This window comes from Ictalurus furcatus, chromosome 2 (genome assembly GCF_023375685.1).
Source record: "Ictalurus furcatus strain D&B chromosome 2, Billie_1.0, whole genome shotgun sequence".
NCBI classification, from domain to species: Eukaryota; Metazoa; Chordata; class Actinopteri; order Siluriformes; family Ictaluridae; genus Ictalurus; species Ictalurus furcatus.
The window spans coordinates 13,153,702-13,176,326 of NC_071256.1; the positions used below are offsets into that span (position 1 = coordinate 13,153,702).

At 38.5% G+C, this 22,625-nt stretch overlaps 1 protein-coding gene across 7 annotated transcripts in view; it reads right to left on the reverse strand.

Annotated features, from left to right (window-relative positions):
- Window positions 1-3,521: 3,521 nt before the first annotated feature.
- septin9a (septin 9a) overlaps window positions 3,522-22,625 on the reverse strand; it is a 108,994-nt gene continuing 89,890 nt past the window's right edge. For all 7 annotated transcript variants that reach the window (XM_053648848.1, XM_053648855.1, XM_053648869.1 and 4 more), the window contains 8 exons: window positions 21,228-21,356; window positions 20,836-20,917; window positions 20,613-20,750; window positions 13,371-13,488; window positions 8,851-8,946; window positions 8,576-8,672; window positions 5,563-5,614; window positions 3,522-5,359 (listed from right to left, as the gene is read on the reverse strand). In XM_053648848.1, the coding sequence (XP_053504823.1) occupies window positions 5,227-5,359; window positions 5,563-5,614; window positions 8,576-8,672; window positions 8,851-8,946; window positions 13,371-13,488; window positions 20,613-20,750; window positions 20,836-20,917; window positions 21,228-21,356 (845 nt within the window). In that variant the 3' untranslated portion in view covers window positions 3,522-5,226. The remainder of the gene's footprint in view (window positions 5,360-5,562; window positions 5,615-8,575; window positions 8,673-8,850; window positions 8,947-13,370; window positions 13,489-20,612; window positions 20,751-20,835; window positions 20,918-21,227; window positions 21,357-22,625) is intronic.

A 22,625-nucleotide genomic window follows, 5' to 3' on the forward strand; every position in this document is an offset into this window, starting at 1 on the left:
AAAGTTATAAATATATTAGACCATATATTACATTATATACTATACAGTATTATACAGTATATGGTAATATTATAAAGGTCTATGCTATAATAATAATATGATATTCTCATGACTCAGGTCACAGCAAAGAGCGTAGATAAAAAGCCAACAAGCAGATTAATACTCAATGACATCAGACCTAGTGTGTGCATGTGTATATCTGACGACATTTAGCACAGTCACTTGTGTTGAACACCCATGAAATGAGAAGGGCACTAAGCTACATTAATCCAAACAAAGCTGTTGGTCCAGACAGGGTTCCTGGACGTGTGCAGAACTACTGTGCTGAACAGCTGACAATATTCTTCACTTACCTGCTCAGCATCTCACTGGCATAGACTAATGTCCCCACATGCCTCAAGACATAAACCATCTTTCCAGTGCCAAAACTAACAGCTGTAATGAGCTTGAATGATTATCACACAATGGCACTGGCCCCCATCATTATTAAGTGGCTAGAGAGACTCGTCTTAACTCCTATTACAACCCCTGGCAAAAATTATGGAATCACCACATTTAGATGATGTTCACCCGGCTATTTTTACTTTGTAGCAAATAAACAAATCACAAATATGACACAAAACAATATTTGTTTAATAGCTGAACATTCTGGCTTTGTGATTCATACCTCAAACAAATTAAATTAAATGGTTTTAATTAATAGCATTTTTTTCCCAGATCAAGTAGAGGAGAGAAAATTATAGAATCATCAAAAAAAAAAAGTACTTTGTTGCTCCTCCTTGGGCTTTTATGATGGCCTGAATTTTTTAGACTTCACTAATGAAAAACAATGTTCTCCATCAAACTGGTTCCAACTTTCTTGAATAACGGTTGACAGATCAGCTTTGCAGTTTGTTTGAGGTATGTATCACAAAGCCAGAATGTTCAGCTATTAAACAAAAATAGTTTCGTGTCATATTTGTGATTTGTTTATTTGCTACCCCGGTGAAAGCCAGGCGAACATCCTCTACGTGTGGTGATTCCATAATTTTTCCAGGGGTTGTAAGAGCTTTAAGAACTTTCCTACAGTACATACCCTCCCGCTGATCCATCTCCTGGTTCCAACTGCTGTAATGACTATCTGTGCAATTCCCTATACTGTGTTACTAAGAGTAACAAATCACATTCCACAAAACTAGATATTCCACACAACACAGTTTGTATTATCTCAGTATAATTTAAAATGCAATTAACTCCATGGTTTTGTGAAATAGTGAGGAATATTATAATGCAATACTGTATCTAACATTTATTTTTTGTTATTTTAGTTCAATTTCTTATCTAAAGTGCAATTAATTCCACTGTGCAGTACTTTATATTACATTTAGTTGTGTTATCTCCCTTCAATTTATTACAGTATCTTAAGTGCAGTTAACTCCACTGTGCAATACTGTATATATTACATGCATACCTCTACACAAAACTGTTTATACTTTGTTTATGTACACTCGTACCCTTTAATATTTATTCATATGCACTATTTTTCTGACTGCATTTATACTCGGCCCAGAACAACATATTTCTTTACACTGCTCCAATCATTAATTTTTCATCAGTCATCATTGGTCTGCACATCATTCTTTATAAACTGTGCATTCAGTGTCTGCTAACAGCTTGAAATCAATTAAATTTAAGCTTTGTAGTGGATTTTTGAATAGCACAAGTGAAAAGATGTTAATCTGAAATATTAGTAATTGGTGATTCCTAATTTCTCCACATGGAATTGTGGGATATTGCATATATTTCATAGGAGTCTGTGTGTGGTGTATATTTTTCATAACCTACAAGGGATGACTCATGGAAAAGATGTTTCAAGCATGAAATGTAACATGGATTCACACGTTAATGCAAAATTGAGAAGATTTTATTTGATGTATTTTAATAAATTTCAAAGAAAAGAGTAGTAATACTGGGCTGGGACTAGAAAGATGCTGTTTTCTAAGTGCTGTAGACAAGTTAATTAATGTTTTATTTAAGTTATCTTAAACATATATGTAGGTTGCTGTGAATGATACTTGACCCATCTTTAAAATATCTTTAAATACATACTATATTTGTAAATGTAATATCAGTGGGACACAAATGATACCCCAATCATGGAATCACTCTCATTTGATCAGAAAGATGAACACCAGTAACTGAAAAATGTGTTTACACAAACTTCTGCTAGGGATGTAACCAAGTACAAATAAAATGTGTTCTAAAAAGAATACAAGGTGCACTATTCATGTTTTATTTTTAAACGCTGGTTGAGAAGTGTACATTGGTGAGACAAACAGATTTAGGAAATCTAACCAACCAATTAGAAAATATTGTGGGAAGGTACAAACAAAAATAATAAATAAATAGTCCCACGTACATCTCTAGTCGAGAGAAATTATGAATTTGTGTGATGTAGCTGAGGTTGAGGAACTGTCAGAGCCAGAATTCACAGAGAACCTGAGACTGCTGGCATTTCTACCTCGGGTTTAAATTCGAATACATATATTTATATTTAGAGCACTAAACTGATTCAGACAACCCTACCGCTGTAGACCTCAGTCATAGAGCTCAGTTCTATACGAAGGAGAATATGCTCTCCCAGGACAGTGACAAGCTCTTTTGGATGTTTCATATTCATAGCTCAGGTGAAAAGTTTGTGCCAGATGCGAAGTAATAAAACAATACAAAAATAAATTCAGTTCTAACCTTTTCAGCAGGCAGAGCCATAGAAGCAAAAAAAAAAAAAAGTATTTTTTTTCTGTAAGTTTCTTTAAAGACCAGAGAATAGTTAACATGTTTTTTGACATTTAAATAAAATTATATATTTTTTATTTATGCAATAAAGGCCATTTCACATTTTTCATGTTCTTGCCCAAACAACCTGCACTTCACCTAAAAGGCCTGCATGTAGCACTATGATAGTTTCATCAAATGGTAAATCAATAAAAGATGCAGTACATAAGTGAGAGTAAATTGAACACTACTTACCATTAATGTGACTTCAAAATATGCAAATGTATCTGTTCGTTCAAACTGGAAAGAACTATACTACTTGTCTTTTTTTTCTTTTAGCCATTTCACCTTTGTTAAAAAACTGTAAACAGACTGGCTATGTAGTTTTCAACCAATTTAGGAATTACACCAGGAAATTACCACTCTCCACGTTGTCCGATGAAATTTGAGCTCGTTGTGCAACATCATGATTGGTTGGTGTATACATGACAAACCGGCATCGATTATGAATTATGTAATATTTTTAAGCAATATGTAGTTTTAATTGAATTGACACACTAGATTTTGTGATTGTTTTTATTTTAATTTTTTTCCCCCTACCGTTGAGCCATAGGCAATCACTGAAAGAGCCATAGGTTCCCGACCCCTGCCCTAGATAGAACAAAAATGTGGAAATACATTTTATACTCAAGGACGTTGACTTTTCACAACCAAAAGTGGTAATTTAGGTAAACTCTCAATGCATGGTAACGACATTAAACAAAAACTGATATTTCATTTTCCATCTTTATTTCATTAAAATAGCTGATATCAAAGATATTTGTGTTACTCTTAATACCAGTAGAAACAAATCAATTACTATGAATATACATCACAAGACAAGCAGACTGACATTTCACCAATTAAAAGCAGTTTAAAGGTTTGGAGACATTTGTAAGGACTTACAATGTGGGTCATTTTTCATTTGGTTTGCAGTCATGGTTTCTTTAAATGGTAAATAGGAAAAGGAGCTATAATAAGGCACACTGTCACTGACATTGCAGTGATTTTATAAGTGAAGAAAACTGTATAAACTTGGTATAATTATACACAAGGGGAAGTTGTATCTAACCTTAACTGCAACACCAATATCCAACATTCTGTTCAAACTAATAAGTGATGGACTCTCAGATTGTAGCATGCTTTCAATCATCACCACCCTGCCATGCACATCCAGTACAAACAACAGGGTTTGAAGATGTTTAAGAAGTCAGTGGAGCTAAATTTATGCTGGATCTTTCAATAGGGTTTTATGACTATTTTATTAAACACTAATGTTCTATGTGAAAATGAATAACAGCCAATATTTCCAGTCAGTAATGAAAATAGCAATCACTATACCACCAACTTGTACAAGTTCAAAATGCTTTTTGTGTTTGTTTATGTGTCATTAGCAATGCTTGCAGTAACAGTGAGATAGTTAATCCTTTCATTGTTCTGTTTGTATGCATTGGATGTAGTAAAACATTATGCCTAGTACACGGTCCCCTTCATCAGCTGAGGCAGTGAGGCAATTTATAAACTGAATACTACGCTTAATTTTTAAACTGCAGTTACTTATGTGTCTCTTTTCGTTACTACAAGTTTTGGTAATGACACATACACCAAAAAAATGCAAAGAAAAAAAAAAAAAGAATTTTGGACTTGTAGCAAAATACATGTAGCAAACACTGGCTTTTATACTTTATTACCGATAACATTACTGTTTAATAAAGCAGTCACATGTGGGTACACACATACATCCACACACTCAGGCAAAAGAACAGATATGCATATATATCTGCATTTGAGCCATTTCTTAACTTTTCAGAAGTGCAATAAAGTAGGTGGGCTCTTGAAGGACTGAAGGCGAGGGTTTGATGCTCTAGTACTGGCTTTAGAAAGCCATAGAGCCTGGATTTTCACATTATTGATGAAGCAGCAGAGCAAAAAAAAAAATTAAAAAATAATAAAATCAACAAAACAATAAAAAAAAAAAGAGAATGTTAATATGAAGTGTTGATTGTAATATCAAAGCAAAAGTGTATATATTTTACAAGCCCCGCATTTGCTCTCTTGACCCATGTGAACTCAATCTGCGGTTTAGTCAGAGACCTGAAACATAAGCTGGACATGTGAAACACACAGGACATGTGAATGCACTCAGGGAGGCAGCATTGAGCTGTGTGTGTGTGTGTGTGTGTGTGTGTGAGAGAGTGTGTGTAAGACTTCTTCAGTCTGTGGGTGAGAGGAGGCAGGCAGGAGCCTTGGGAAGGTAGTGTGCTGGACTTTGTGGGGAATAAAGTTATTACATGCCCTTCTCAGGGGAAATAGTTGACTCAGTTTCATGCTGATCCTGGCTCTGGCTGAAAAAGTAAGATTGGAATGGGGTGGCAGGTGGAGTGTAGGGTGGAGAAATTGAGAGAGGGATAAAAGAGAAAGGGAATGAAGGCACTAGATCTCATGTGAGGCTGGGTGGTGCTCAGAGAGCCCATTGGCCTGCATGTTGTTCTCGTTAAGGCGACGCACACGGTACATTTCGTAATGGATGCTGCTGGTGATGTCCTTAATATTCTGCATATGGGTTCTGTAGAAAGCACGAGGAGAAATCATCATACACACACACACACACACACACACACACACACACACACACACACACACACACACAGAAAGAACAAACATGATTTACAGGAGGCATTTTCAGAGGCATTATCAATATACAGAATAGTCATCACCATTTTTCCTCAATGGAACTATTTTTTTCAATTTAGATGAGACTCCACTTACCTGATAAGGAGATCCCGCAGGTAGGCAAACTCACAATGAGCGATATTCTCAACTGCACAGAGAAACAGAGAGAGCAATTCTGTACATAACATTAAAATAGAGACATGTAACTCTAGAGACTTTAATCAATCACTTTCTTTTCTGCAAGTTTTCTTTTTAGCCACCAGGGGGCAGAAGAAGCAGGCGTCTTCAATAAATGAAGTTCTCTCTGAGCCCTCACAAATAGATAAGGATGGGTCTGATAAATTCTGTGTGACAAACACGTAGTTGCACGGGCAGTGTGAATGTCTGTATAGATGACAGATTTGGTCAATAATTGAGTAGGAGAATGCTACCATGAAGCAGCAGCTCAGACTTTTCAGAAAACAAGAAAAGAAGGAATTTCAAAATGTATTATTCGCTTTAATAAGAGAACTTGAGCACATCAGAAAGATTAGAGAGTCATTATACAGCAATATCACACCAGAACTTCAAAATCTCTTATTGTTGTCTCGGCTTGCTACAGCTCTGCAGCTGGTTGCACCAGTAGAACATAAGCTCTAGCATAGCCTAGTGTGTACGTAAATGGCCACTAGCTGTTCCAAACAGTTTTAATACAGCCTTAAGTTATGACTTAAAACCTACACCTAGTAGGTGCAACGTCTACTGTACACAAACCTGCTCAGTGATTCTGTTCAAGGTACTCAAAGAGTAAAATGAGTGTTCACTGAAGGCATTTTATGTTCTTATTATTTCAAGAAGAGTATAATGATTTCTTTTGTTAGAAGTACTTTGTGGCATGTAATCAGCAAACATAACCACCTCGCTGAAATACACAGTTTGTAAAGGCGATTATAAAATTAAGTGATCATAGGATAAACTACAAATAGGATGTCAAACTGAAGTTTCTGGCAAGGTACTGTACACAAAATATGGAAAACCTTTACATTTAAATGTAGATTAATTTTGCAGTTGCTTTGTTACATTTTGTAGCTATGGTTTCTACTGTATAATGTCGCTGTTGCACTAGAACCCAGACAGAACAAGTCCATGAAGTATAAATACAACACCTAGACAAACCGTGTCACCACTTTTATTGTAAAGAACGATCTCTTTGAATTTTGTTAAATTTCGATACAGACTTAAGTAAATGTCACACTGACTAACTGCACACTAACTGCTTTCCTGCATGCTGATCATGAATGTAGTATTTATTGTTTATGTCACATCATGTTATTGATTGGCTAATTATGGTGAAACATCACTACTCTGTGGTTTGAGCTATAATCACGTGTCTGTCGTGGCACACTGTACAACTACATGGTGATAGTTTTAAACTAAGTGCTCTCAAGTCCTGATTTAGAACCAAATTTTATCCCTGACCTACAACTGAACTTATGTTCAACTGGTGCAATTGGCTGCTAGTTGTGAACGTTAGAGACTGAGAACTTTTTAGGTCAGTATTGAGAGTCAATCATAATTTGATATACAGCCATGTCCCAGAGATTGATATTAATGGTGTCTATGAGATGCGTTTTTTCCATTACATCTCCTTAGGGTAAAAATATACACACCCTGTAACAGTATTATTTTGTTTTTTGCTATACATTGAAGACATTTGGGTTTGCGATTAAAATATGAATATGAGACAACAGATCAGAATTTTAGCTTTAATTTCTTTGATATTCACATCTAGAGGTGTTAAACCACTTAGAACCTTTGGAGGAAGACCACCTAATTGTTTGATGAGCAAAATTATTGGACCAGATAGTCTTAAAGTAAATTAAAAGTAAATAACACTTAATATTTGGTTGCATATTCCTTGCTTGCAATAACCGCATCAAGCTGGCGACCCACTGCCATCACCAAACTGTTGCATTCTTCTTTTGTGATGCATTTACAGGCTTGTACCACAGCTGATTTGTTTTTGGGGGGTCCTCCTTTCAGTCTTCTCTTCAGGAGGTGAAATGCATGCCCTAACTGCGTTCAGGTCTGGTAATTGACTTGGGCAGTTTAAAACCCTCCACCTTTTTCACCTGAAGTCCTTTATTGTGTTTGCAGTTGTTTTGGGTCACTGTCTTGCTGCATGATGAAGTTCCTCTCAATTAAATTGGATGCATTTCTCTGTAAATTGGCAGACAGAATGTTTATTAAGACTTCTGAATTCATTTTGCTGCTATCATCATGAGTTACATCAATAAGGGATTATTGAGCCTGTTCCAGAAGCAGCCACGCAAGCCCAAGCCATGACACTACCTCCACCATGCTTGACTGATAAGCATGTATGTTTTACATCATGAGAAGATCCTTTCTTTCGCCACAACTGGCCTTTCCATCACTTTGGTAGAAGTTGGTTTCATGAGCAACGTTTGTGCCTCATCTCTGTATTTCTTTATGAATTCTAATGTGGCTTTATGATTCTTACTGCTGATAAGCGGTTTGCATCTTGTGGTATGGCCTCTACAGTTCTGCTCTCGAAGTCTGCTTCAAATGGTGGATTGGGTTTTTCTTCACAGCTCTCACAATGTTTCTGTCATCAGCTTGGCTGACCTGATTGATTTGGTTGTTGTAAGTACAACAGTTTCTTTCTTTTTCAGGATATTCCAAATTGTTCTATTGGCAACATGTAATGTTCACATGTCCCAATATTTTTGATCACTTGAAAAATGTGTGGGTTCAAACAAAAAGGTGCCATATTCCAAGTATTTTAACACTTCTAGATGTAAATATCAAGAAATGAAAGCTGAAATTCTGATTAATTTTATGTATTTAGTATTTATTTTATGTACATGTTGGCACGGAAAAAAAAAAGGAGTGGCTCTTAATTTCAGTGTACATGTGTATAGTGACAATAAAGGCATTCATTCATTCATTCATTCATTCAAATTCTGATCTGATTGTCTCATGATCACCTTTTGATCTCAAACCCAAATGTCTTCTGTGCATAGCAAAAACAAAAGAATTGGCCTTGCCGTTCAAATACTTTTGGAGGGGATTGTAAATAATAAAAAGCTGGGTGGATGTGAGTCAGTACCTTCTATGGTTCCCCATTTGGTTTTCCTTCCTAAGAGTCTCCTCCCATTGACCTGGTACTCTTGGTCACTCCCCACCACTGCAAACGGAATCATCTCCTGGAGCATCGCAGGAAACACACAATAATCAGTAAGTTTTAACTCTCAACTTTCAAATATATGAAACGGTGTACTCTGTGCTCTTAGTAGTACAATAAAAAGCTATCATGTTCATTATATCAATAACTAGCAGGAGGGATAAAATTAGCTATTATCTGCTACTGTAGTTTGCACTTACTCTTATTTTCTCATTGATCAGCCTGTCCTCTGTATCCTCATCAAACTCCTTCTGAGGATAGACGTCTATGTTGTTGGCCCTCAGTTCTTCCCTGATCTACAAAGACACAAATCGTATCAGAAACACCACAGCAGACAAACATTTCCTTTTGCCTGAGGACATGCCTAAGCCATTTTCATATTGGATCAGTTGCACATGTGGACGTGCACGAATATAATTATTACCAGAGCATCTCAGGGATTTTAGTCCTATCCAAATCTGTGATGTCATTATGCACGTGCATGCATCTCTAAGGATAATGCCGTATTTTACCTTCTGTAACATGACCGGTAGAAATAACCCCAGGTAGCATATCTAAATCAATTGACATGTTAGTAAATATGTGAAAAAAGATGGTTTGAAGACATTTCCAGGAAGTGCTTCCTCTTTTCTATCATCTCTACATAAAACCAAAAATGAAACCAAGCTTTGGCCAAGTTTAAAACACAGAACAATAAAATATACATGGAATTTTAAAGGATGTGGCAGAGAAGTGATGTTTCCGGAAGTGATGCTTTACTGAATTCCTAGCACAGGTACAGCCTACATACATGTTATGGTCATGTGAGTTATTGTTGATCAAACACAACTTTACAAGCTGTAGGAATAAAAATCAAAACAATAGGTTTGAAAAGGTAGTGAAATGAAATGTATGTAGTATGCATGGAATTATTAGTTTAACAACTATATGTTCATCGTGAAGACACTCCCAGATCGCTTAAACCATGCAAATCAATCATAGTTACTACAGACATCCTCTGGCAACAAAACTTAACCAACATATGTCTGGAAATTTGAATAATACTTTAATTGTTCGAATGCTGCACATTTCCAAATGTGTGACACGTTCAGGGGCCAAACAGCAAACCATGAGTTCAAGTGGCTTTTATTGTCATTTCAACCATTTACAGCTGGCACAGTTCACAGTGAAAAGAAACAACGTTCCTCCAGGACCATGGTGCTACATAAAACAACACACTAACCACATGAGACGACACAAAACTAAATAAGATCTACACATTTTTACATAAAGTGCAAGTACAAACGTGTGCTAAAACACAGGACATTACAGTACTACTAAAACAGGACAATATGCACAGTAAGTGACAGTGTAGAGCCGAACGGTACACAGTTTTAGTGTGGAAGTGTCTGATATAACAGGTAGTGTAAAAGATAGGTGCCAAAGAGTAACAATATAATTTTAAAATGGTATAAATGTAAACATAACATGCTATGACTTAGTATTCAGCAGATTAGCTTATACCAAATATAGCAGGAGCAGCAAAAATGAAAGAGATTCAATGCAGGACTGTGCATAAATTGCAGTTGTGTGTGTGTGTGTGTGTGTGTGTGAGTGTGTGAGAGAGAGAGAGAGAGAGAGTTCAGTCTTGAAGTATTTGGGCGTCTGATGACTTGGGGGAAGAAGCTTTTAAGCAGCCTGGCAGTGAGGGCCCGAATGCTTCGGTACCTTTTTCCAGACAGCAGGAGGGTGAAGAGTTTGTGTGAGGGGTGAGTGGGGTTATCCATAATGCTGGTGGCTTTGTGGATGTAGCGTGTGGTGTAAATGTCTATGATGGAGGGAAAAGAGACCCCAATGATCTTCTCAACTGTCCTCACTATGCTCAGCAAGGTCTTGTGATCCGATACAGTGCAATTTCCAAACCAGGCAGTGATGCAGCTGCTCAGGATGCTTTCAATAGTTCCTCTGTAGAATGTGGTGAGGATGAGGGGTGAGAGATGGGCTTTTTTCAGCCTTCACAGAAAGTAGAAATGTTGGTGGGCTTTCTTGGCTATGGACTGAGGTTGAGGGACCCGGTGCGGTTCTCCGTCAGGTGAACACCACGGAGGAGCCGTCCATGTTCAGTGGAGAGTGGTCGCTCCGTGCTCTCCTGAATTCAACAACCATCTCTTTTGTTTTGTCCACATTGAGAGACAGGTTGTTGGCTCTACACCAGTCTGTTAGCCGCTGCACCCCCTCTCAGTATGCTGACTCATCGTTCTTGCTGATGAGACCCATCCGTATCGCGTCATCGCGAACTTGATGATGTGATTCGAGCTGTGCATTGCTGCACAGTCAGCAGAGTGAACAGCAGTGGACTGAGCACACAGCCCTGAGGGGCCCCCCATGCTCAGTGTGGTGGTGCTGGAGATGCTGTTCCAGATCCGGACTGACTGAGGTCTCCCAGTCAGGAAGTCCAGGATCCAGTTGCAGATGGAGGTGTTCAGGCCCAGTAGTTTCAGCTTTCCAATCAGGTGCTGAGGAATAATTGTTTTGAATGCTGAACTGAAGTCAATGAACAGCATTCAAATGTAGGGGCCATTTTTGTCCAGGTGGGTGAGGGCCAGATGTAGGGTGGTGGTGATGGCATCATCTGTTGAGCGGTTTGGGGGTATACACGAACTGCACCGGGACCGGTGAGTGGGTCAGCGGGGTCTTGATGTGCGTGCAATGGGGCAGTACTCATTGAGGCAGACTTCTTCGGCATTGGGACAATGGTGGTGGCCTTGAAGCACATTGGAACAACAACAACGCTGCTCAGGGAGATGTTGAAGATATCAGCGAGAACCATCTGCCAGCCGGTCTGCACATCCTCTGAGCACTATGCCAGGAATGTTGTCTGGTCCAGCAGCCTTCCAACCTCTCCATAGAGTTTTCCCCTCACATCAGCCGTGGTTTGACACGGCACCTGCTCATTGGGAGGAGGGGTGGTCTTCCTCGCTGCAACATCATTCTGTGCCTTAAACCGAGCGTAGAAGTTGTTCAGAGCATCTGGAAGGGATGCATCAATGTCACAGATGGGTGATGATGTCCTGTAGTTACTGATGGCCTGAATGCCGTGCCATATGCATCATGTGTGTGAAGTGACTGTGGATTTTCTGGGCGTGTGTGCACTTTGCCTCTCCAACTGTCCGGGACAGTTTGGTCCTCGCTATTCTTAGGACCGCCTTGTCACCTGCCCTGAAGGTGGAGTCTTGGGTCCTCAGCAGTGCACGCACCTCCGTAGTCATCCACGGCTTCTGGTTGGAGCGTGTAGTGATTGTCTTGGAGACGGTGATGTCATCAATGCACTTACTGATGTAGCTGGTCACTGATGCTGTGTATTCCTCCAACTTGGTGGAGTTGCTGTCGGTTGCAGCTTCTCTGAACATGTCCCAGTCAGTGTGCTCAAAACAGTCCCGAAGAGCAGAGATGGCTCCTGCTGGCCAGGTTTTCACCTACTTCAAAACCGGTTTGGATCATCTGAGGGAATGTACACTCCAATTATAAGGACAGTGGTGAATTCCTGTGGTAAATAAAATGGTCTGCATCTAACAGTCACAAACCCCACCAGCGATGAGCAGTAACTAGAAACTAGCACCGAGTTCTTGCATCGTTCCATGTAGATGTAAACACACAAGCCACCACCGAGGGCCTTACCGCACAGAGCTCCTATTACCCAAGTGACACACACAAAAACCAGTCTTTACAATGCTGAAAACTAAAAATGTTCTTGATGTCTGAAAAGAAAACACTGGTGCTGGGTAACACCACCAGACAGAATTTTATGCAGCATGTTTTCACTCAGTCCACTCTCTGATCTTCCCAGTGTAAGCTTGAGCTAATCTCTTAAACAGCAGCTATGTTAAAAAGAGTTTCTGATGATCGTTTGATTTGTGTCTTTCATTTGTACTTGTGTTTTTTCACGTTCGGCTCTTATATTCTCTTCTTAAGTCTCAAAATATCTAATATGGCCTCGTTGTGCAAAACAAATTTATCTCACAGAATTCAACTGCCTATAGGCTTAAACCAGAAAGATGGATCCTAAAGGAACCTGCCCATAAAACATAGTGTTCCCTATTGGCCTATAAAGCAACAGCATTGAGCTGAGCTTGAGCCAGAAAAGCTGTACTGTATTTCCTGTTGCTGTGGAAGAAAGCTCGGAGGGATTCCGAAAAACAGAGAGAAATGTCCGCTGTCAAAGCTTAGGTCCTCCTCGCTGAGTGAAGCTGGCCAGAACAAACATAACCAATGATTAACACTAAACACTACAACACTGATAGAAAGAGCAGAAATAATGAGGCACTTTCCTACCAGCATGCCACATTTCAACTCAACACATCTGTACAATATTCACAAAGCCTCTTCATAAGACCTTTGAATCCTAAGCAAACAGGAAGTCACTACTGGTTGATATAAACATAGCTCTACTGAGGAACATGAACCATGTAATGTATAAAATATCTCATGATAGGTGCTATATATTCTTGCAATGTAACTATGAGCTTCTACACATAACAGAGCTGCACAACCCCTACAAAAGCAACATAACAGGAACCATAAAAACAAAATCCTGCTGTTCCACAGCATATAAATAAATAAATAAATAAATAAATAAATAGCAGCAGTACAACTTTCCAAAACTAGTGGCATTGAGCAGTATGCTGAGCAAATATTTACTCTGGAGAACAAGAAGCAGTTCAGAAAAAGTGATGCTGCTCACCTTCTTCTTGAAAAAGTCCCTCTCTTCTAGGGTCAAGGTGTCAGCCTTGGCGATAACTGGGACAATGTTCACCACTTTACTCAGACGTCTCATAAACTCCACATCCAAAGGCCTCAGACTGATAAAGGGAAAATACAGTTCAGTTTTATGTATATAGTACTTTTAGAGTGGAAAATGCCAAAAAGCAACTTTACAGAAGACAATTTTGTTGAGGAAGTATAAGAAAAGTTTGAGAAAAGCCAAAGCTAAGAAGAGCCTGTAGCCATCTGGGATACAGATGCAGCATTGCAATACCCAAAAACGAATAATGAGTAGTCTCACAACAACAGAAAATCATAAGACAATAATACAGCACATTCTTGATATACAACCCCAATTATGAAAAAGTTGGGACAGTATGGAAAATGCTAATTAAAAACAAAGAGGAGTGATTTGTAAATGTGCTTTGACTTGTATTTAAAGAAAAAACGGATATAGACAAGGTGTTTGATGTTTTACCTAATCAGCTGCATAGTTTTTTGATGGCAAACGTTTATTTTGAAATTGTACATGCAACACATTCCAAAAAAGTTGGGACAGGGGCAATTTAGGACTAATAACGATGTGACGAGTTGAAATAAGAAGGTGAAGTGAAACAGGTGAGGCAATCGTCTAATCATTGGTGCCTCCAAAAAAGGCCTAGTCCTTCAAAAGCAAGGATGGGTCGAGGCTCACCAATCTGCCAACAGATGAGTCAGTGAATAATCCAATACTTTAAGAACAACATTCCAAAAAGACAAATCAGTAGGATTTTTGAGCATTTCACCTTCTACAGTGCACAATATAATTAAAAGATTAAAGGAATCCACTTCTGAATGCGCGTGATCTCTGATCCCTCAGACATCACTGTCTTAAAGACAGTCATGAGTCCTGACATGGGCTCGGGAATACTTTGGTAAACCTTTGTCACTCAACACCATTCGTCGCTGCATCCACAGATGCAAGTTAAGGCTTTACTATGCAAAGCAGAAGCCGTACATCAACACTGTCCAGAAGCGCCACCAACTTCTCTGGACTCAGTCTCATCTGAGATGGACAGTAGCACTGTGGAATCATGTTTACTGGTCCAACGAGTCAACATTTCAAATAGTTTTTGACAAAACAGCCGTCGTGTTCTCTGGGCCAAAGAGGAAAAGGACCATCCAAGCTGTTATCAGCGTAAGGTCTAAAAGCCAGCGTCTGCCATGGTATGGGTGTGTCACTGCTCATGGCATGGGTAACTTGCACATCTGTGAAGGCACCGTTAATGCAGAAAGACATGTACACATTTCGGAGCAACATATGCTGCCATCCAGAGCAGGACAACACCAAACCACATTCTGCCCGTATAACAAGCGCATGGTTGCGTAAGCAGAGCGTGCGGGTGCTAGCATATCCTGCCTGCAGTCCTGACCTGATTGAGAATGTATGGGGCATTATGAAGTGCAAAATAAGGCAATGAAGGCCCCGTACAGTTGTGAAGATGAAGAAATGCATAATGGACGAATGGGGGAAAATTCTGCTTGCTAAACTTAGCCAACTGGTGTCTTCACTCAGCGCCCAAACGCTTAATAAGTCAACTGTCCCAACTTTTTTGAAGTGTGTTGCAGTCATCAGATTTGATATGAGTGTATATTTTCAAAAAGAAATTAAATTCACAAAGTAAAACATCAAATAATGTGTTTTCAATATAGTACAGGGTGAACTGAATTTTCAAATGACTTTTTTTTTTGCATTTTCCATACTGTCCCAACTTTTTTGGAATTAGGGTTGTAATACAGATTTCTTGATTACTGGAACTAGGTGAAGTGTTTCCACACTGCTGACAATTTTCATTGTTGATCTGCTGCTCAAACCAGTGAAGGAGAGAGAATATTGTTTTAAATCACTTTCTAATTTTCATTAATATTAAACCAATTTGCAACATAATAGATCTCACACCTTTTTGTAGGCTTATTTAATATGTGCCATTTTTGTCCATCTTCGGGAACAATTTTGGTGCATCCCTAGTAAGTATCGTTGCTACAGTATATAACTATATAAATATACTTATGTTAATTATATAACAAACATTTATAGTCTAAATGTTAGCCAAGTGAAACACACATACACAGAGATTTTATTTAATATTAATGAACTCAAAGCATTCTCTAATAACCTTGACAGAAAGCAAGAGTACTGTTTCAGTGCATATCTCAAGTGAGAAAATCAATTCGAGTACAAAGCACCGGGCAAAATATTACTACTGTGATATGGGGAAAGGGGTGTCAGTTAATATCAGAGAGTTCAAAACATCTCTGCAACTGTCAATCATTCCAGAGGCATTACAGAAGTTGCTGCTCTTGTGCATTTCTGTGAAAACCACACCAGCACACTCCAAAGTGGAAATGTTGCACTCTTATGCAAAATGATCAAAGGTTGGCAAGTCTACAGAAAGTAATGCAATAAAAATGATTGAGGAACTTTCCAAAAAGGATTAAAGTAATTGGGCTGGTCTCAAAACATGAAAAAGTGCCAACCTGTTAATGATGAGGCATGCTTATGACCAGGGATCAAAACTTCCACAAGTCTACAGATCAACAACATAACTTCAGCTCAGATTTGCTGTGTTGTGTTGTAGGAGGAACAAATACAGTACAATGTTAGTTACTTGGTTACAGTTACATTTATATAGCACTTTTCTAGACACTCAAAGTGCTTTACATAGTAATAGGGGAATCTCCTCAACCACCGCTAGTGTGTAGCATCTACCTGGTTGATGCGACGGCAGTCATAGTGCACCAGAACCCCCACCACACACCAGCTATTAGTGGACAGGAGAGAGTGATGTAGCCAATTCAGGGATGGGGATTATTAGTGGGCCAATGGGAGAATTTTGCCAGGACACCGGGTCATACCCCTACTCTTTACGATAAGCGTCCTGTTATTTTTAATGACCACACAGAGTCGGGACCTCGGTTTAAAGTCTCATCCGAAAGACGATGTTTTTTTATTTTTTTTTTATTTTTTTTTTTAACAGTATAGTGTCCCTGTCACTATACTGGGGCATTAGGCCCCACACAGACCACAGGTTGAGCACCCCCTGCTGGCCTCACTAATACCACTTCCAGTAGCAAACTTAGTTTTCCTTATCCAGGTACTGGCCAGGCACAACCCTGCTTAGCTTCAGTGGGAACCCAGGCAAGAACTGCAGGGAGATATGGCTCTGGTCCTTGACCTGGGAGAAACAGTAGAAAAGGCAGGGAAACTCCCTTTGTAATAAATTAAAACCTGAACAAGTCTTTTGCCTGAACCAGGATGGTTCAGTATGTACGTGTTCAGATGGAACGTGTGTACTCTCTAAAGTCTGGACTGTTTTACAGGCTGTGCTGTGACTCTCCCTACCTATTCGAGGTGTTCAAAACCAAACTGCAGCTGCACACACATCTGCAGCCCTGCATAAACAACAATCAGCCTTTCATCACATTATACAAACACTCGAATGCCTGCAACTCGCACACATCAGGGCTGGCAGCTCAAAAATCTCCATCTGACACAAACCATGACACGTGTGCCTGTATGGATTTGTGTGAACACAAGTACATGCAGAAAGGCCTCAATGTGCTAGAAGAAAAGTCTTTGAACCTCAAAAACATACAAACAGGGTATATTACTATATTGCCTTAGAAACAGCATAAAAGAATGTTTTAGTACTGAACAACATTTCGATAGAGGAAGATGAAAAACAGGCCAGGAAGTCTGCTTAGATACTGAGATGCCTCTGGTTTGGACATCACAGTCACTGCTGGCAGACTATTGGAAGTCATTTCCTCTCACAGAGTTTCTTGACGAAAGATGTGTGTCGGTTTTATCCTAAAGGTCTTTTTAAGCAAACACACACATATCTGAGCAACTATGTCCTAACAACCCAATATACATGAACACACGCACCCCTGTACACCATAAAAGGAGTAGTCTGAACCATAACTTTAGCAGTCAAGTCATTACTTTTCCTATAACACTGTTTGGGTACTACATCAAACACAGTTTCTAATATTGTCAGAATCTGGCAACAGAGCAAAAAAAAAAAATCCCCGAATTGTACCACAAAAACCCTAGTGTATATCGGCTCCATGCTAACAGCATAAATGATTGGTTGCTCTGCAGACATGTTTGGATTTACAAGAAAACAGCTGACTATAAGCTTATGTAATATTAACATAAGCCATTATTTCCCACTGATGTTGAAAATAATGTGAAAAGATGATGAGGCTCATGTTTATGTTTACTTGAAGTAATAAAACAGAAACTGAAGTGGATAATCAATGTAAGAACTTACTTCCTATTGTAAACTTATTATTCTTTAAATTTAGCAGAATTGTTTTTTCCATATGTGGATTAGGTTATATATGTAGTTTAGGGATGTAATGCAATGACATTATCCTTATTTTTATTTCTTAATGTTCACATACAGTGCTGTGAAAAAGTATCTGCTGATTTCTTTAATTTTTGTCTCGTATCTCATACTAAATTGTTTCAGAAGTTCAAACAAAATCTAAGATAAAACAAAGGCAACCTGAGTAAACACAAAATACAGTTTTTAAAGGATAATTTTGGATTATTGGAAATTACTGGAACAAAAAATGTATCCAATACCAACTGGGACTGTATGAAAATGTATTTGCCCCTGTAGTTGCTGATTCCCCAAATCTATGAAACTGCATTCATAATGGGGTTCAGCTGGACTAGACCAACCAGGCCTGATTACTGCAAACACTGTTCAATCAAATCAACACTTAAATAGAACTTTTTCAACAGCATGAAGTTGTTTAAAATGTCTTACCCAGCAGCACACTATGCCAAAGTTGAAAGAAATTCCAGAAATGATGAGGAAGAAGGTGATTGAAATACATCAGTCTGAGATGGGCTACAAAGCTATTTCAAAGGCTCTGGGACTCCAAAGAACCCAAATAAGTGAGAACGATTATCTCCAAATGGAAAAAACTCGGCGCAGTAGCGAACCTTCCCAAAAGTGGCCGACCTTCCAAAATTCCTCCAAGAGCACAGCAATGACTCATCCAGCAAGTCACAAATGAGCCCAGGACAACATAAAAGCACCTACAGGAATATCTTGTATCAAGAAAGGTCACTGTTCATGACTCCACTATCAGAAAGACACTGGGCAAACAATGGCATCCATGGAAGAGTGGCGAGGCGAAAACCACTGCTAACCCAGAATTACATTAAGGTTCGTCTGAAGTTTGCCAAAACACACCTTGATGATCCTCAAATCTTTTGAGAGAATGTTCTGTGGACTGAGGAGTCAAAAGTGGAACTGTTTGGAAGACAGGGGTCCCGTTATAGCTGGCAAAAACCAAACACAGAATTCCACAAAAAGAACATCACACCTATGATCAAGCATGGTGGTGGAAGTGTGATGGTGTGGGGAAGCTTTGCTGCTTCAGGGTCTGGGCAACTTGCAATAATTGAGGGAAATATGAATTCTGCTCTCTACCAGAAAATCCTAAAGGAGAATATCCGGTCTTCAGTCTGGAAGTTGAAACTCAAGCACAACTGGATTATGCAGCGAGACAATGATCCAAAACATAGGAGAAAGTCCTAGTCCTAGAAGTAAGTGAAAGACTGATCTCCAGTTATCAGAAGTGTTTGGTTGCAGTTATTGTTGCTAAAGTTGGCATAACCAAATTTTAAGGGGGCAATTAGTTTTTTTTTTTGTTTGTTTTTTTTTACATTGGTGATAGGTTTTGGATAACTTTTTTGCTTCAATAAAAAATATAAATAAATAAAAACTCTATTGTGTTTACTCAGGTTGCCTTTGTTTTATGTTGAATTTCATTCATTTAAATGGAAGTGGGCATGTCCTATACCGATGGTTTTTTGTTTGTTTGTTTGCTGTTTTTTTAAATCTGAAACATATCACAATGCCCTGGAAGCACTGGGAAACAGTGGGGGGAAAAACAGGACTATTGCAAAAAAGAAGTCTATTTTAATTCACAAATTATAACAACATTTATTTTTATTGATTCATTATTATTATTATTTTTTAATTATATAACATTATTTAACTCCTAAACTAGATGACCTGTGGAACTTTCTGGCAAGTATAGTAAAAATCTTACTATGTTTCAAAACAACAATGTATTTCCCAAATCAAGAACCTGTTATTTATAGTTGACAAGGAACGATAAATAGCTATCTAATAATATTTTATCAGATTTACTTTAGTATCGGGTTTGTTATGTTCAATAAAGATCAGAAAAGTATTCTGACATGCTATCAGAATCTTCTATAAAATTGGATGTGGTGGTCTGTGTTACGAGTGCTTCTGGGGTCCTTTAAACAGCATTTCATTATTAATGAAATAGAATAGAAGATTTTCTTTTAATAATGTTGAGAAATTATCGTTTAAGAACAAGGAAAAACCAATACACATACAATGAACAATTAAGAAAAAAAAAAGTTAACATTATTAAAATTAATTAAATGATTCTTTTTGGAGAACCCATCAGAGATATGCTGCCCTCATATCTGTTGATGGTCTTCATGGACTATATAGAGTGGTGGCTTTCTATTGCTTCCACAGAAATATGGTTTTATTTTGAAGCTCAGTAAATCAGTGTTCAGGTCTGTCTACTGGAGCAAACCACTGATGAAAGCACATACACCACACCTATGATCTTTTTTCCACGAAAATTGTTGCCAGGTTCCATATTTAATATCTGCGTGTTGCAGATACACTATTAACTTGATTCCCATTAAAAGAAAAAAAACAAAACAAAAAGAAGCAAAATACATCTACGTTTTCCTATGTTCAAACATTTTGGGATAGTTTCAAGTCATTTTGTGCATTTCTTTGCTGAAACCTGGCCACCCTCCCAACGAATAATGTATTCCTTACAGAGGAACTGAAATTCCTGAAAATCAACAATTATGCTAAATCTTTAAATGCAATTTTCTTTCTTTTCACTTTCAAATTTAAAATGTAGAATTCAGAATTTAAAATGCTGGAACATTACTGGTAGAGATATGTTCAAACAAGAAAATCAGTAGTTTTCAGATCTATATATAGACCATAAAATTGACCATATGAAGGTTTTCCCCAGGCTGCCACACACACGTGCATTAGTGTGGAGGTGCATATAAGAGAGCTGGAACAGGAAAGGTCATGTTTTGCATACATGTTTTCAAAATAGGGTGAATATAGGAAATGGAAACTGTACTGACCAATGTCCTGTGGGTGGGATAAAGTATATGCAACAGTGAACACGTGAGTCAGGGATCCTCTTCTTCCTGTTAATGTTGATCTCCTCTTGTAGGTACTGCTCATACTGCTCGTTAATGAACTTCATTATGGGCTGCCAACTGTAGAATAGAGAAAACAAAAATCACAAAAAAGGACTGAAAAAGCAACAGATCATGTGGGTTATTTAAAGGAGCACTACTTTACCAGTTCTCATTGTTGATCTGGTCACCAAAGCCTGGTGTGTCTATGACAGTCAGCTTCATCCTTACACCTTTCTCTTCAATGTCTGTACAAAAGTAAGCCAAACACCACACAGTCACAACAACTCAGTTATTTTACTCAAGTAATGTGGAATCTAATGTAATGCAAATCTTTGTGTTTTATGAGCATTAACACATGCAATTTAACCAATAAAAATACAATAATTATCTGATGGATTTTGTCACATTCTAGATTAGTGTGCTAGATTTCCATCTGACCCATTACAGTTTAAACAGTTTCTTCAAATGTATGCTAGGCCTCGAACACTGTGGAGTCATGTGTATGTAATATATGTGTTAGAACTGTTTTAGGGCAAAAGCATGATGTTGCTTTACCATGGCTGATGGACTTGATCTCAATCGTTTTAGGTATGCGTTCCTCAGCTGTTCCCATGACTGACTTTCGGCTTACTTTGGACTTGAAGAGGGTGTTCATAAGTGTGGACTTGCCCAAACCACTCTGACCTGCACAGACACACACACAAACACAATTCAAATTGAAGCCGTTATTATCAAATAGCTCATGGAAGTGAAACAGATAAATTGTGAGTGTAACAGAGACAGGAAGAGATAGCAAGATTGGACAAAATCCAAATACACACAAGTGGACACATTCCAACACAAGTCAAAGACCTCAAAATTCCCAAAACACATGATAAGCAAGCATCCAAGGACCAAAAATGATGCTACAAGGAACACAAATAAAAATATAGTCAAGCCCACTTACACTTCGAGTCTTGTTCTCTAAGGCTGGAATCTGGAAATTGATCTCTCTCCCCCGATCTAAAATGACTGTGGTGTGATATGACCTCTATTAATAAATCACAGCCTGCAGTCAATACACTAGACTCTCTGCAGCCTACAAAGACAATTCTGCCAGGTCACACATGTAGCCTCTCCCAGAGTAACAGTCAGCTCATGTACACACAAATGGACCCAGCTGAGCAGTAATAAAGAATCTGTAAAGTAGAGCTGTGTGTTTTTTTAAAACCCGCCCTCTCCTGCAAATACTCTGACCACACCTTCCCACTCCCCCAGTTATTTCTGTTTGAACTCAAACATAAAATATTTCCAAAATATAAACACATATGTAATTTAAACACTGTTAAATGTGAAGTCTGCTTCCACTAGCAGTTATTTTTGCTAACCCCATGAATTTGCAAACTCTGATGGCTAACAGAAAACATGTGGAGGTGGTGGTGATAATGGATACAGGTCCAGCGCATCAATTAATGTTCATATCAAACATCAAAATTGGTTTATGACTTTACCATAGTTGCTGGCACAGGACCCAATGGTGCGAAGCAGGAGATGTTTTTCCAATATTTAACTGTCCAGTTTCTGTGCCCACTGTAGCTTCTGATTCCTATTCTTGGCTGACAGAAGTGGAAGCAGATGTGGTCTTCTGCTGTTGTAAACCTATGCACCTCAGCATTGAGCTTTCTGCTCATCATGGTTGTAAAGCTCAAACCAGTCTGGCTATATTCCTCTGAGCACTTTCATCAAAAAAAGTGTTTCTGCCAACGGAATTAAATGATCACTGGATGTTTTTTGGTTTTCGCACCATTCTGTGTAAACTTTAGGGATTGATGTGCATAAAAATTCCAGATGATCAGCAGTTTCTGAAATACTCAAACCAGCCTGTCTGATACCAACAAGCATACCACAGTCACAGAGACCCCATTTTTCCCTCATTCTGATGTTTGGTGTAAACATTAACTGATGATCTTGACC